Below are 16030 nucleotides of genomic sequence, written 5' to 3' on the forward strand. Positions count from 1 at the left end.
GTAATAAAATAAATAAATAAATAAATAAATATCCCTGATGTTTGGGATAGGCATGACAACATCCTTGAGAATGGGAGGAGGAACACTCTCCTAGATTGTCACCTAACTAGTAAATTGGAAATGTGATCCTGGTATTTCCTTTTAATCCTGGAGCCAAACATCTACCCAGAACACAATCATCAATCCAGAATGTAAGAAACAGTAAGGGATTGAGAAGGGGTGAGGGAGGCTGACTGGAATCCAGCAAGAACAGTGTATAAACAAGTAAAACAAGGCATCACAATGCACAGGCGGAAGGAGTCTTTAAGAAGTGCCAGCTCTGAGCAATCCTTTGCATTGCCAGCGTGCAACAAAGATGTCATTATTATGGGAGAAACTCCATCTGTGATTGTTCAAGATTAAACATAGGCAGAAAGGGGCTGCATTTTGGATCATTGGTCCAAAAAAATGTTTTCCCACTGCATCAAAATAGACCAAATTCACTACATGCCTGATCGTTTATGTGAATGCTGGCTGGATAGATATATCCAAAGATTCAAATAGATGCTTTCAAATTGGTTACTTAAGGCTTTCTAAACAGCTCCCTTGGGAGTGGAGACTTCAAGGAATGTGACATTTTTAAAGATGACATCACTGCTGAAAAGGCTGGTGTCCTTTGACTGGAATGTCTTAACTGCTACCCACTATCAGAAAGGCCAAAAAGTCACACACACACAATTACATTGGCTGACCTTTTGCCAAAGAACACTGTAACAACACAAAGGCAGAAAATGAAAGATTACTAGCACAAATGCTAAATCCTGCACCTCTGAAGAACTTGATAAAGAAAAGGAAGGATGCAATTGCCTTTCAGCACTGGAGTGACGTTCACATACAATGCACTCAGCTGAATGAGTTAATCTGGTCAATGGCCTACTGAGGTCATTTTCCTATAAGTCAGAATGGCTAAGTAAACGGGGATTTTCTTTGCAAGTTGAATGGTGCCTGTCAATCATTGATATGCATTAGAGTTCAAGACTCGTGGTTGGTTAGCATCACAGGTGCATAAGACAACTGGAAGACCCACTTCCTTATGTAGGATGCCCACTGAAAGAGGCTCATCTCTACAGTCCTGCTCTCAGAGTAGTGGAAACCACCCAAGGTTGAAGATTGGCACTGTATGGTGGAAATAAGTGCTATGCCAAATTTTCAGTTCATGTAGTTATTAGATGTAGTTGTAGTCATTATGCTGGACTGAATATGTGACCAGGCTTGATCTGTTCAATGTAGCATAAATGTGTAATATAATGTTAACTCAAGTCACGAGTTCAAATTTTTCAGATCAGCTATGGATTCATTCGTTGGACTTAAGACACCATTTTAATAACTCCATCAATAGTTACAGTATTGTTGTAAAAATTACTGAGAAAATCTGTAAACTGTCCAGAGAGCTTTGGCTATGGGGTGATATATAAATGTAAATAGTAATAATAATAATAAAAATTATTATTAATAATAATACATTGAGCTGGATCCAAATTTAAGCTGGATCAACTGTACTTGCAGAAGTGGATTTCCCCATCTCCTCCTTCCCATGGCAGCCTTTCCAGCTCCCTGAAAATGTGACACAGAGGGTCTGGGGACACTGCTGAATGGGGTGAACTGTGGTGTAGGGTGAGGTGGGATCGCACAAAATTGGGTGCAGGGACCTTTGGCAACTGGAGCCCTTCCTCACCAGGAAGGCAGATCCTGGATCCCACCCACCAAGCACTTAGGAAAAGTACAATAGTACGGCTATATTTAGTACAAGCCAAGAGCACTAAGGCAGTGTTGTTATCCTTTTCAGGTCTACAGTGACCTCAATGCTAATATAATTGCACAAATCACACTGCAAATCTGTAACAAGACTTCCATTAATCTTAATGGATTCAGACAGTACCCCTTCTTTTCTATAGCACAACTTTGGCCATTCATTTGACTATTCATAGTTGCATTAAACACAAGCCAAGCCAGAAGATAAACTAAAGGGGGGGGAAGCAAAGCAGAATCCACATAGTGATAAATACATTACCTCCAAGAATGTGGCTCAAAGCCAGTGCACATCCCTCTGCATTTTAAACAAGGCACACCCTTTCCAGATGGTTGCTGGCTAATTGACACCTGAAAAGAGAGGAAAATATTATTTAAAAATGTTCTAGACTGCCCTTCAGCATTAATTACAGGAAGACTTACAAATACAACAAATCAAGCACCATAAACAATGGAAAGAATAGCATGAAGTCAGTCAATCCCATCTGCTAGATGTAATTGGCCCAGGAAGGGCAAACATGAAGTAGGCCATTTTCCTCCAAGCACCCTGCCAGCATACTTGAGTTGCAGCAACTGGAAGTCATTCCGTAGAACCAGACCAGCCATTGCTTTGGATACATCCTCAGGCTGACCTACCATACTTGTGGCATCTAGACTGAGCCAGACATGAACAACTTCACCCTCAAACTGTTTAGCAAGCATGGCCTTCAAAGATTTTTGAAACCAATTTTATGAGTCGCGCTACAGCAGGCCTCAAGCCATTTGGAAAAGCTCTACTGGATGTCACTCCGAGGAGGCAGTGGTAGAAGAGAAAAATGGTGCCGAGGGGGTTTTGAAGGAGGGAAAAAAATCCTGTATCTGTACAGGATTTAAAGCCCTCTTATTGTACATAATTCTTCCGAAATCCTGACTTCTTTACAACTACCATATCTCATGCGGAGAATTTGAAGGCTTAATATTTTGAAAGCTATATATCCATGATTCAATCCAGTCATAAATATTTCTGGTGATAGAGGCGCAAGGCTTCTGTATGGGCTTTCCAAGTGCTGATTCTCAATCATCTCCATTCCAAATAAAACTGTACTGTGTAGATATGCTTGCTCAAGTGAGAGGCTTCCAGTTCTTCTGGGAGGAAGCTTTTATTCCTTATACTACCTGTACAGAGATATTTGTTTAAAAGCAGCCACGTGTAGACAGTTGCGTTTCCAGCAGGGGTAGGCAGGATTTCAGGTTTGTCAGATCTACTTTTTTAGTAGAATCCAAGATCTACCAACCAGATCCAGGTTCAGAAGAAATACACTTATCATTAAAGAACAGGGTGTGTGTCTGAGCATACTTTGAGCCTAGGCATTTTTCAATACCAGAACTGAATAGAGCTCACAGTCCTCTCTCACGACAGTTTCTTCAGTTCAGCAGGCTCATGTTATTTTCTTGCTGCTATTATTAAATCAATTAGGAGTTGAAAACTCTTGCTGATCTATGGCAAAAAAATATCATCCCATGATCTCCTGGTAGGTCCTGAACTACCTTCTGCCCACTGCTGGTTTGCAAGCTACATATGAAAAGAGGGGGAAAGATGAGATATACTCCAGCATGTTTTCCTGCAGTCCTTGCCAAATTGGATGAGGAGACATGGAGGCATAAGGAATGCAGAGTCTTGAATGACAGTTGTCATATCAGCTCCTAACTGTTCATGCTGCAAGTCTGCTTATGATGAGTGTGCAGGCTCAATTCTTAGAAGTTGTGTTTTGTGATTTGGGCAGTGGGCACACTTCCACCATATTTCTAGATATGCAGTCATGCTTTGGTTAACTCTGTGAAAAAGGAAAGACACTTACTATTGTAACCCGTTTCAAGCACGAAAATAGGTTCCAGGGACTTCATATTAAACTCTATTAAAATGCTATGAACTTGTTATCTTGACAGGCCAGTGACAAAAGATTCACAAAATAAGAAGCAACTAAACCTCTATAGAGGCCTTTATCCTGCACAAGCAAGGGTTACAAGTGAGGTGGGTCAAGGGAGTGTGCACAACAGGATGAGCGCCAGAGGGAGGCATTTTTGGGCAGCGGCCAAGGCTCATACCCTAGCAGGGGCCGCGTGATCAACCCTCAGACCCTCCTGGCCATGCTCCTCCTCCTCATTGTCACTGATTATTTACATGCCCTTTATTTGCCTTGTGCTCTTCTCTCTGGGCAGTTGTACACATTGGTTCCAGAAAGAGAAGGCAAGTGAATGGGCAGGAGGTGGACCCACTTAGGTAGGGGACCCATTTGGGCATCTTGCCCAAGGGCCTCCCAAAACCAGGAGCAGGCACTGCGTGCCAGCCCCAATGTCCCAGCATGTCTGGCTCCGTAGATCATCAAGTGTTGAACGTGAAGGTCTGCAAGGGGGTTCCAAGCGCATCCTGCTGAATGCACTTACAAAACTTCCCTGCAGGCAGGAACCCTGACAAGACAAGTTCCCAATTATAGGGAGGCTTGTAAGCATGTTCAAACCTTAGTGCTAAACATGCAAAGGTCTTTAGAGATAACTGCACAACCAGGAACATTGGGGGCAGGACTTGTGTGCGCATCCTGAACCTCACTGTACTGTCAGATCTCACATATGTAGGCTGACCAACCACCTAGGAGCAAACTGGCTATGATAATAGCACTCACACACTCATTGGATCCCCAAAAGCACTGATAGGGCACAATCCTGTGAGATGCGCCCAGGCTGCACATAAGCCTCCGAACGTGGAGGCTTACATGTATCTAATGCAGAACATGAGGCACCTCACACACCTCCTGCTCTGCATTTTAGCTAGCGGAGGCGATTTCACCTGCCTAGCGGAGGCTTCGGGGAGGAGGAGAAAAAGAGGCTTGTAGCCCCATGCCCCCAGTCTCTTCCCCTACCTGCTCCTGTGAATGCCTTCCTCACATCTCCACACTCAGTTTTTTAAACACGGCGCCTTCTCTCCGTGCTGGTTATGGGGGGAAGGCATGATGAGTGTGGTTTACTGGCCCCGAGCTCAGAGGCCTGTCTATAAGCACAGAGCCCGGAAATCGAACAATCCTGTGTCCCCAGGATTGCACCCTTAGTAAGGTGTTGTAAGCCAGTGTGGTATAGTGAGTATAATGTTGCACTGCAGTTTGGGAGATCTGGGTTCTAGTCCGCTCTTAGCATTGAGCAGGGGGTTGGACTCGATGGACTTATAGGCCCCTTCCAGCTCTATTCTATGAAGCTCACTGGGTGACTCTGGGCCAGTCACTGTCTGTCAGTCAAACCTACACCACAGGATTATTATGAGGATAATATAGAGAGAAGAATTATGGGGCTCTTTTTTTGGAGGAAAGGTAGGATATAAACATAATAAATAAATAAAAAATGTACTGAGAAAATTAGATCAAGTTAGCTAGGTGTTTGGAAGTGGGACTTTGCTATGCAGAGATACTCACTTAAAGCATATGGAGAAATTTATATCTAGCTATATACCTATATCTATATCTATCTAGCTAAATATATCTCAGACACATTCAAGGCTATAACATCCTGACAGAAGGCAAGTTAAAAACAGTGCAATGTTAGTTCTGTATACTCAAGAATTTGTTTTGCTACAATATCAACCAGGAAACATTACTGAGAAGTCAAGAGATCGCAGTCATTGCAATACACTGGCGACCCATTTTATTGGCCTTTAGACTCTTGGTAAACCCAACAAAGACCGAAAAGAGTTATTTTGAGAATGTGGCTAGTTTCCACATCTTTGCCGTTATGCTTTGTGGATGGTTTCCATGGTGAATGGGAAACATGGCAGGAGAAAAAATAATAAAAGATGTCCTAGGAGGAAAGCGGGGCGGGGAAGAGAACAGCGAAGTGTTGCAATATTGCTCTGTTCATTCATGAGAGGGTAGGTCAAGAATATAAATCAAGTGAGGACCTATGAAAACAATTCAAGTTGAAATCAGTCTTTAAAAGGTGAAGAACACCGGGTGCTTTGAATTTACTTGGAGCAAATATTCCGATAATTGTGCCTAACGTGTAATAAATTCCTGTCTTCAATCCTCAGAATATGATCAAGTGTGACTCTGTATTCAAAGAAGGAAAAATATGTACTGGGGGAGCCAAAAGTGAAGTTGTCCTAAAAGGAAATATTCTAGAGAAATGGATACCGTGGAATGCTGTCTTGCCCACTCCCAAGGAATTTTCCCAGACTCCAAAATCTGAAAGACGGTAGCTTCAGGCCTGGCTGCAATTCTGCTTGTTAAGGATTAGAGCCAGAAAGGTGCCAGTCCACACTTGAGACCTACACAGCCTTTTTACAGGAAAACTAGCGAGGTGCCATCCTGTATCTGTACAGGAGGCAGCAGGGCTTCCCTATTGCAAAGACTCCAGCCAGGTGTCGCACGTTGCTGACAATTACTAGCTAATGAGGAGTCAAATAATAGTAATCACATGGGGTTTGGGTAGTGGTGGTTCTAAATTGGGGAACCTGTTACACATCCAGCTTCCCTAGATGATTTACAACCTCGATTGTGCAGGGTTCTAAATCACAAGGGAAGACTTTCAATAGGAGACCAGGGTCCCCAGAACCTCAATGCATTGATGGGCAGAGGAGACACCATGATCGTGAAGGTGGTTTTCCCAGGGTGAGGCTCATCCATTGCACTCCGGGTGTGCTGACCCCTGCGATTTCCCCAAATGCGGGAAACTCGACTGCATAATTTGTGGTAAATACATTTTAACATGGTGTTTTAAATTTGTAATTTTGCATTGCTGCTGTTTTTATCTGGTTGAGCTTTTTTATTGTATTTTATATTATGGTTTTATACTGTTGTTTTATATTATGAATGGTTTGCTCCGGCTATTGGGCGGTATAGAAATGTAATAAATAAAATAATAAAATAAAATAAATAAATGGGGAGGACAGCCCCACTCTCTCCCCTCTTCCACAATGTTAATTGCATGAGCAAATCATGCCTGAACAAGGCTCCTGATGAATCCCATCCAGGCCTCCCAGTGTTTCAGTTTATGCTTTGATGCCACAGCAACGTACTGTATTTATGTTCTAGATTGCTTTGCAAAGTCTTTCATTCTCACCTCCTCCTTCACAATACTACTTTAGCACTTGTCACATGGAATAAATAGAGCCTTGTGCCATTGTAAACCAGCAAGTCTAAAAGGTGCAAAGGGACTGTCAAATTTCTCTGATTTGGGCTTGCGAAACCCAAACTGTTTTGGAAACACAAGGCTCATTAATATCTTTGGATTCAGCACCATTTCAGTGCTTTGAGGCATGGGCAGGGCAGCTCATCTATGAATTCTCATTTTATACAGCTTCAGCTTAATATTCTGCTTTCGCTACCTACATATATGCACACACATACACACACCTGTATACAAGTTGGTCCTGGTGAGACATTGTGGTGAACTCTTGAATATTAATCTAAGTGAGAATGTTTAATGTTTCACAGCTTATTACAATATGTATTGAACGTTTGTAATCCAGATGAAAATTACTTGACAAAAATCAGGTAAAGCCAGGAACAAACCTATCCTATTTTCAGATTCAGATTTAATCTTCTGGTATTAGAGATTTAAAAATTGTAACAATACCATTGTTTATGGAGTGTTTGTATTTCATTCACCAAACCTCTCTCTAAAGCAGGATGGGCAGAAAGTAGATCTCCAGATGTTTTGGACTTCAACTCCCAGCATTCCTAGCCATTGGCCATGGTGGCAGGGGCTTCTGGGAGTTGAAGTCTAGAATATCTGGAGATCTGTCTTCAGCCTATGCCTGTTCTACAGTGTGGATGGCGAATGTGTGGTTGTTGGGCTGCAACTTCCATCATACCTCACTATCAGCTATGCTGGCCAGGGCTGATGGGAGTTGCAGTCCAACAACATCTGGACAGCCACATGTTCCCCCACCCTCTACAGGTTAGGTGAAGTAAGCCTGAAGTCGGGAAGGGAGAGAAGTGTCTTACAATTTTTAATTAAAGGTCTTGCTGATCCCCTATGCCATGTTTCTATAAACATCCCAATATTTTATGGCTCACTAGCTTAGGGCTGCCAATGTGCCAGGGAAATAAAGAAAGTGGTTTGCTCTGTATCTTTAACAGCAGTTTCATTGGCTGAAACCAGAAAAAGCTTTTCAGAGATGAAGATAAATATTATCTCCTTTTAATGTCTACACATCAAGCATAAGCTAGAGGCTGGTTAAAAAAAAGTTGGCAACTATTACTAACCTTAGATGAAAGCACATCCCATGCAATAAAGGATACCTGCCAAAAACCAATTCTCTGTACAAGCAAGACTTTGCCTGTATCCAGGGTGTTTTATAAAGCCTTCCCATGCAGAAAGATCACTCTCTTTAGGTTGCGTTCCAAAGACTCATAATTGTTGCTGGCAAGCTTTGAGAAAATGAGGGAGTAACTGGAAAGATGAATTAGGCACAGGGAATACACATTTCAGATGATAAATAAGAAAGAAACCTGGATTGTTATCCTTCGAGTTTCTCCAGCTCCACCTATGTAAAAACGTTGCTCGCTGTCTCGCTTTGCAAGACTGATGGTAATTAAATATGAGGTGCCGTTTCACATGCAGATTGAGAATGAAAGATTCCTGTAGAAATTCTTAATCCCTGGAGATAAATTTAGATGTCTGGGTGACTGGAGGATAAGAGGAAGAAAAATAAGCCCTGCTTATCAAGACAAGAGATAGCATGTATTTTAAAAACCTTATTTTAGAAATTCATATTTAAAATGGTATTTCTGACAACAGAGTCGTGATTGGATTCAGAAGAGAGGAAAATCAAAGACTGTTTGATTTCCTTGAATCATCATTGCAGTCCTAAAGCTGGACAAAAAGGGAAGGGCCATAGCTCAGTTATAGACTATTTGCTTTGCAGATTCAGTCGCTGGGATATCCAGGTCACAGATTCAATCCTGGGCATATACATGTTCGGCTGGGAAACGCGACCATCTGAAACCCTTGAGAGCTGATGCAGAAAATACTTAGCTCAATGGACCAATGGTCCAACAAAGTATAAGGCAGCTTTGTATGTTCTCATGGTGTATATACACCTTGTTTCACTATTGCTTTTGGAAAAATGGGCTCCAAAACTCTGCAAAACCTGCCTAGGGGATTAAAGTGGAACAGATAAGACACATGCAGCCCTTGGTCAAAAGCTATCATCTACCTTGAGCCTAGCACAGCTGTCTTCTCTAAGTCTACAGTAATAATAAAGCAATTTTGAAGATGGTATGGCTAATCTTTGACAATGTTGTCAGGTAAAACATGCTAACCACCCAGTGTAGTTGTTGAACCGTGGGTTATTGGGTAGTACTCTGAACACAGCACGTTTTCCACAGGGTGGGTTATCACGTTGTCTGAACGAAACACATTTTCTGTGGGGCTGCTTGTTAACCACCCAGTGTGGCTTGCTAACCATCTTAAACAACACAACAAGCCATGGGTTCTCAAAGTGGGTTGTTTGTGGAACAATAAACTACACTGCACCGTGTCCTGTTTGTTCATCCCTGGCCGATGGCTGGTTGGCCACTGTGTGAACAGAGTGCTGGACTAGATGGACCCTTGGTCTGATCCAGCACATCTCTTCTTATGTTCTTATGTTAACAAGCCACCATACAGAAAATGTGCTGCAATTAAGCAACATGATAACTCATGGTGTGTTAGCATGTTGTGTGAACCCAGCCAATGTTTAAATTGAGCCTCAAATCCTAGGAAATAATTTAGGATTAGAGCCATAACCATACCAATGACATCAATTCTCTTACTGTCTCACACAAGAGAAGAATAATGCGGTACCCTAAAGATGAACTGGGGGAAACGGAATCTGTTAGGGACACTGTAGCCGCACCCTGCAGTGCAGACCAGCACTGAGCAACGGGTTGTCTCGATAATCTCCAGGGTACCTTCCAACTCTTTGATTCTACAAAAATGGCAAAATGTGATTCAATGTAAGGAAGTGTAAAGTGATACATGATGGGGCAAAAACTCCTAGCTTCACATATAAATTGCTGGGGTCTGAGCTAGGGATGACTGATCAGGAAAAGCTTTTGGGGGTTCTGGTTGGAAACCATGTTGGGAATCTTTAGGAAAGGCATTGAAAATAAAGCTCTAGTATCATACTGCCCTTACACAGATCAATGCTGCAACCACACCTGGAATACCGTGTATGGTTTTGCTCACCGTATCTCAAAAGGAATATTGTACAGTTGGAAAAGTTGCAGAAAATAGCAACCAAAATCATCAAGGAGCTGGAGCAATTCCCCTATGAGGAAAGGTTACAATGTTTGGGACTCCTTTGCTTAAAAAATAGCTGAGTAAGGAGGGACATAGCTGAGTAAGGAGGGACATGGCGGATTTGTATAAAATTATGTATGGTGTGGAGAAAGGGGATAGGGAGACATTTTTGTCCCTCTCTCAATACTAGAACCCGGGGTCATCCAATGAAGCTGAATGGTGGGAGATTCAGGACAAAAGGAAGAAGTTTTTCCACACAGTATGTGATTAACTATGGAATTTGCTGCCACAAGATGTAGTGATGGCTTACAATTAGGGTGACATAAGAAGGGAATTAGATAACTTCATGGAGGATAAAACTATTAAATGTCTAATCATGATGGATATATATAATATATATATATTACTTCCAGTATCATAGGCAGTATGTCTCTCAATACCAGTTGCTGAGGAACATGAGCAGGCGGGTTCTGTAATGCTCATGCTTCCTGTAGGTATCTAGGCTTCCCACAGGCATCTGGTTGGCCACTATGGGAACAGAATGGTAGGCTATGTGTGCCTTTTGTTTGATCCAGCAGGGCTCTTATGTGCATTTTTTTATTAGATGTACAGTCTTAATCAATGTAGGTTTTTCATTAACATGTGGGAAATGTGTGAGAGAAACTGATTTAAGTTTCATTTGTCAGGATAGTCTTAAAGTGAACGTGACCAGACTTGATATGCCTTTTGGCAAAGTTTTTGATCCCTGGGTGTAAACATCTTGGTTTGTGATGCTGTGTTGTGGTGCAGCTGTTAGTACTTTCAAACCTTAGTACTTAGTTGCTAGCACAGCAAATCCAGAATTGGCTGGTACTTTCAGAAACAGTTTAACAATAGAGGTCTCTGCAGAACAGAGTGATCTTGAAGGGGGGGGGGAGGAGAAGAAGGACAACAACAACAACAACAACAACAAATAGCCTAGTGGCTAGAGTTAGAGGCAGATCAGAGTTCTGTCACCTCCTGCCTTGTAATACAAGTATTACCTGGAGCCAACAAGGACCCCATCAGAAAAAAAAATACTCCACCCTTCTGGGTAATCTGAATGAACTGCTATATTCTTCCTAGTATTAAGCAGCTGGCTAGAAACAGCCTCAAAATTTGGTACTAGTCATGATCTTGTAGTATGCCTAAATCCAGTTGAGTATCCGGTTGATAAATGGCTTGAAGTCTCTGCCAGATACAATCACTAATCCTGCTGACTGCTAAGATCCCCAAAGCACATACCTCATGTAGATGATGGCTAGTGAGCTCCACAGATTGCATCATAAACCAAACATTTATTCCAGTGCTTGCTATTATACAGATGGATTCACCCCCTCCCCAAACATCCTGCATATATACTAAGAAGGCCCAGCATCAAATATAAGTCCTTCAAAGGAATTGGTGCTTATACTTCTTGCATGGCCAGTTTTTGTGCCCCAGCCTTTGGAGTAAAAGCGAAGCTTGGAAACACATTGTCTAAGTGGAGGATTTCCTTTACAATTGTACTGTGGCTGGGCCTTAAGGCCCTACAATAGCTTTCTCTTCATTTCTGAATCCAGCAACATCTCATCCATTTGTTAAAAGGGACCCCAGGGTCTACTGTGCCCCTTAAATTTAGGCTCACATGTCCCAATTAATTAAGATTTATATGCCACTTTATTTGCTAAAAACAACAACAAATCAAGGTGTTGCACAACCATTTAAAACAATAGAAAGTAAAATGGCATAATTTAAAAGGCTAAATTAAAAGAAGATACATCTTCACATCCTTTCTAGAAGCCAAGAAAATGGAGGCCACACATATGTCGTTCTTGAGGGTACACAATCCACAATTTTGGAGCCACACAGGAGAAAGTCCTTTCATACGTGCCTGAACAATGGGCCTTTGTGAACAATGGTGCCCCCAAGATGAAGTCTCCTGCAGATCTTTCTTTCTTTTGATCCACCATGCCCAGTCACCTAAAGATCTCCTGCCCCCCAACTACTTTGCCTCCCTTCCTGACTCTCATGTCTGAAGCCTGCCCCCACTTCCAGAATAATATCTTCATGATACCATCCCTAACTTTCTCTCCCTACCATGATTGCAACAGATGTCGTCTGTTCTTTGCATTTCAAGTGAAGCTCCGAGTGGAGCCACATAGCCCTGTGCAAATAGGGGGAATAATATGCATTCAGTTCAGGTCTGTGAATGTAGGCTTCTCTTCATTGTGTGATGAGGAATAGGAAATGAGTTAAAGGCTTCACAATAAAAAAAAAGGTAGGATTTGAAGAGATGGTATCATGAAGATATTGTTCTTCCCTCTCCACTGAGTAAAGTCTCCCATTGTTAGTAGATACAATGAATTCCTCTCCATTCCATTAAGTAACTCAGCGTACCCCTCAAGAAACCTTAATACCCACTGAATCCCATTTCATCTTTGGCTGCTAGACTTTCAGAATGCTCCAGTACCTTCACAAACTTGGATTCAACTATTCCACTTTGCCTTCTAACCAACCTAAGTTTCCATCGTGCAGTTTTTCTCTGAAGAAGCAGGCCTTTTGATCTTTAAAGGAAAAACATTATTAACTAGTAAAGATCATTTCCTGTGCTGCATGGAGCTCTCTTCCCCTCGGGGCAGGCCACACCGTGTCTTTTAACTAGCGAGTGTAACCAGTCTCAACCAGTTCCTTAACACCAACAGATACACAAGGCTTAAAGAAACTGTGCACTATTCCCACACCTATGATAGATGCAAAGTTTCCTGTTCATGATATGACCGAGTTCATATTTCAAGCCTTTCCCCTTCAACTCCAAGGCTGTCCTTAAAACCTGGCCAGGTCTATGCTATTGTCCTCCACCTATCAATTACTTGATTGGTTTGAAAAGTAATTCTACAGCATTAGAAAGTTGAAGTTATACAATTTACTCACTCTTATAAACCTTTTATGGTGCTTTAGAATTATGCCTGTAGTAGCTACCGTTACTATTTCTAAAACACACATTTACTATTTCTTCCAGGAAGTTATTTAATAGCTTCTAGAAATTGGATGGGTCTCGCCCCTTAGTATAAAATTCTCACCACATCATAGCAATCCCATATAGGCCAGAAATATTTTGTCTGGCAGTCATTAGAGCAGCTGGAGCTCGGGGTTTCTAGTGTTGCTAAAGGCAGCACATATGCATGAGATGGGTGAGGCAACTTCAGCTACAAAGCATTTTAAACCGTTCTAGTCCCCTGAATGTAAGGGGTTTCCAAAAATCATATTTATAATTGTTGTGTATCCCCACTTGTTAGCAATTGACAAATCAAATGACTTCTATTGTATTTTGGATGGACTTTGAATATATTTTTTAAGCTTTGTACTAAAGGCTTAGTTTTGTTAGAGAAGAAACTCTCATTAGAAAGCTTCAAGTTAGTGAAGAAACTCTCATTAGAAAGCTTCAAGTTGATATAGGATTGGGAAATTCAATGTAAAATAGGGACATGACAGACTGATCATATCACCCCAATACTGAAAGATCTGCACCGGTTGCCAGTTGTTTTCTGGGCTCAATTCAAGGTGTTAATGTCAATCTGGCGTAAAGTCTGGCTATTTGGGAAACCACCTGCTTTGTTACTAAGATAGCAAGAGAGGCCCATCTGAAAACACCCTAGCTTAAGAGGCCTGCTTGTTAGGAACACAGGAAAAGAGCTTTCTCCCGTGTTGCTCCTAAACTTTGGTCCTCACTCCCTTTCCATTCAGGAAGGAGGTTTGGACACATCTCTTTAACACGGCTTTTAAAAATGTACTTATGGTTTTTAATTTTATTTTTTACTGTTTTTCTTCGTTTTTATCCAATTACGGTTGGACCTTTTGTAAACTGCATTGATTGGCCTATTAGAATAGGAATATTACGAACAAATACATGTGAGAATAGAAGAAGCGAAATGAGAAAGAAAGATGAAAGCAAGTCAAGAAAGATGAAAGCAAGTCAAGAAATGCAGCTGCTTAAAAAATACCATAATGATTCAGAAAAATTAAAACTACCATAATCCCATATTGTGTCTGACACACTTGAGACAGTTGAGCAAGGCATATATGCAAAGTATGTACAGTTGACACCTTGGGCAATAGGGTTGGCAGACGTGTGACATGGAGAAATGTTTGGGCATTTAATTCAGCAGATGTGGCCAGGGCGGTATGGTGGGAGGTAATAGACAAGGCGAATGCTGAGCAGCTGCTCCCATGGGGAAGGCCATTCCACATCTTCATAGGTAAGCTTTGGACATCCCCAAGCTGATGGCCTGCAGATATTTTGGACTACAACTCTCAGCACTCCTGACCATTGGCCATGCTGGCTGGAAATGGCAGGAGTTGAAGTCCAAAATGTTTGGAGAGCACCAGATTGGGAAAAGCTGCTGTAGAGAAGGGGGAGACCAGACCAGCCTCAAATAGATGTACCAGCAATGTTGGCTCAGCATGCTGGCATCAGCACTCCGCCTGCATGCAGGATGATGTTATTTAGTAGGCAGTCTCCTGTATGGAACTGTCCCTGGCTCATTGGTGCCCAACAGCGAGGATGTGGGGTTTCTCCCCATAAGTGGAAGCGTCTCTCACCAGCCATGTCTCCCAAACTAATTTTTATAAATTAAATGTGTATACTGTTCAAGACAACGAATAAAATACGGACTAAATAACAGTTATGTTCAAATAAAAACACGGATAAAGTTGATGAAAGAGCAGCATCCACCAGATTAAAACTGATTTTAGATGGGAGGGGGGGATTCTCCTGATTGCCAACCTGGAAAGTGATGAATAATCCAGTGGGGCAAAATAACGAGGACCTTAAGCAGCTCATTACAATCACAGTATAATGACCAATACTTGAACATCAAAAGCTGGTTTAGTATCCATTTAGCAGTCAGCTCTGATGCTGGCCAATATGTGAACAAAACAGTATTTACAAGCCTCAAATAAGAATTATCTAGTATGGAATTATCCTGGGGCACTGATAATAAGCAAAGCCTTGCTTTCTGGGCATAGGTTGACATTGTGGGATAGGGTTCTTACGACTTGGGAGGTGGGAGGGGTGGGGCAGAGGGCAGAAAGCTTATTTCTGCAGATAGCTAGTTAGTGTTTACACACAAGTGTATACAAAGGAGCATCCTGATTGTAAAAGCCACATTAGATTGGATTTGGCAGTCATTTGTTTTCTCTAAACCATTTCACTAAGGATACTTAAGTGGATCAGTTACATTCATAAAAGCCGTGATGAGCTGGCAGGATTAGGAGACTTGCCAGACCAAATCTATTGTGCAAAAAAGAAGAAGGCAAAAAAGAAAAAAAGAAGAGCTTGGCTAGACTTGCCCTTAATGCAATGCAAGTCAGGACATTCCTGTTATGGCTGTATCTGCTGTCTTATACTAGCAACAGAAGAACCTTGTCTACAGTTTTTATCCTTGTTTGAACTTCTCAGTGTATTAATGAATGTACAGAGTATAGTGTTCTAAAGTTTACTTTGAGTCTAAGGTGAAAAGTATGGCAAAACAGTCTGGATAAAATAACCAAGAACTAGTTCAAGGCTTCACCCACTGCTAGGAAAAAAACCCAAAGCAAATATTTGATTTTCAAATAGTTTCAACATATAATAATCTCATTCACTCCTACATTTCCTCATTCTGGTTTAGCCTGTGGGGATATGTCGAGAATAGCTTAAAACGCTGTAAGAAAAATTTAAGTGAGATTAAGAGCTATTAAAAGTATTTCTCTCTTCCCCATTAACAACAAAGCCAATTATGTGAGACTTTCAAATAAAACACTGAACCACCAAATATATATATATATACACACACACACGGGATGATAATGTCAATGGGAAAGGATCAGATGTAGTATTAAAAGGGGACAGATCTTAAGCTATGAAGTGTCCTTCGGGATGCTTTGCACATGGCAATTAATAGCCAGGCAATTAATATATGGCCATCCGTGTGCAAGAGAACCTTGCCCCAAA

General features: G+C 41.6%; 1 protein-coding gene and 1 non-coding gene across 3 annotated transcripts in view; one reads left to right on the forward strand and one right to left on the reverse strand.

Moving 5' to 3' along the window:
* Nucleotides 1–16030, reverse strand: part of LMCD1 (LIM and cysteine rich domains 1) — a 60527-nt gene that overhangs the window by 28080 nt on the left and 16417 nt on the right. For both annotated transcript variants that reach the window (XM_063121503.1, XM_063121504.1), the window contains exon 2: nucleotides 2051–2139. In XM_063121503.1, coding sequence (XP_062977573.1) covers nucleotides 2051–2139 — 89 coding nt within the window. The remainder of the gene's footprint in view (nucleotides 1–2050; nucleotides 2140–16030) is intronic.
* Nucleotides 6368–6526, forward strand: LOC134397060 (U1 spliceosomal RNA). The gene has a single exon (XR_010025341.1). It is a non-coding gene; the product is annotated as a U1 spliceosomal RNA (small nuclear RNA).

This window comes from Elgaria multicarinata, chromosome 3 (genome assembly GCF_023053635.1).
Source record: "Elgaria multicarinata webbii isolate HBS135686 ecotype San Diego chromosome 3, rElgMul1.1.pri, whole genome shotgun sequence".
Classification (NCBI taxonomy): Eukaryota; Metazoa; Chordata; class Lepidosauria; order Squamata; family Anguidae; genus Elgaria; species Elgaria multicarinata.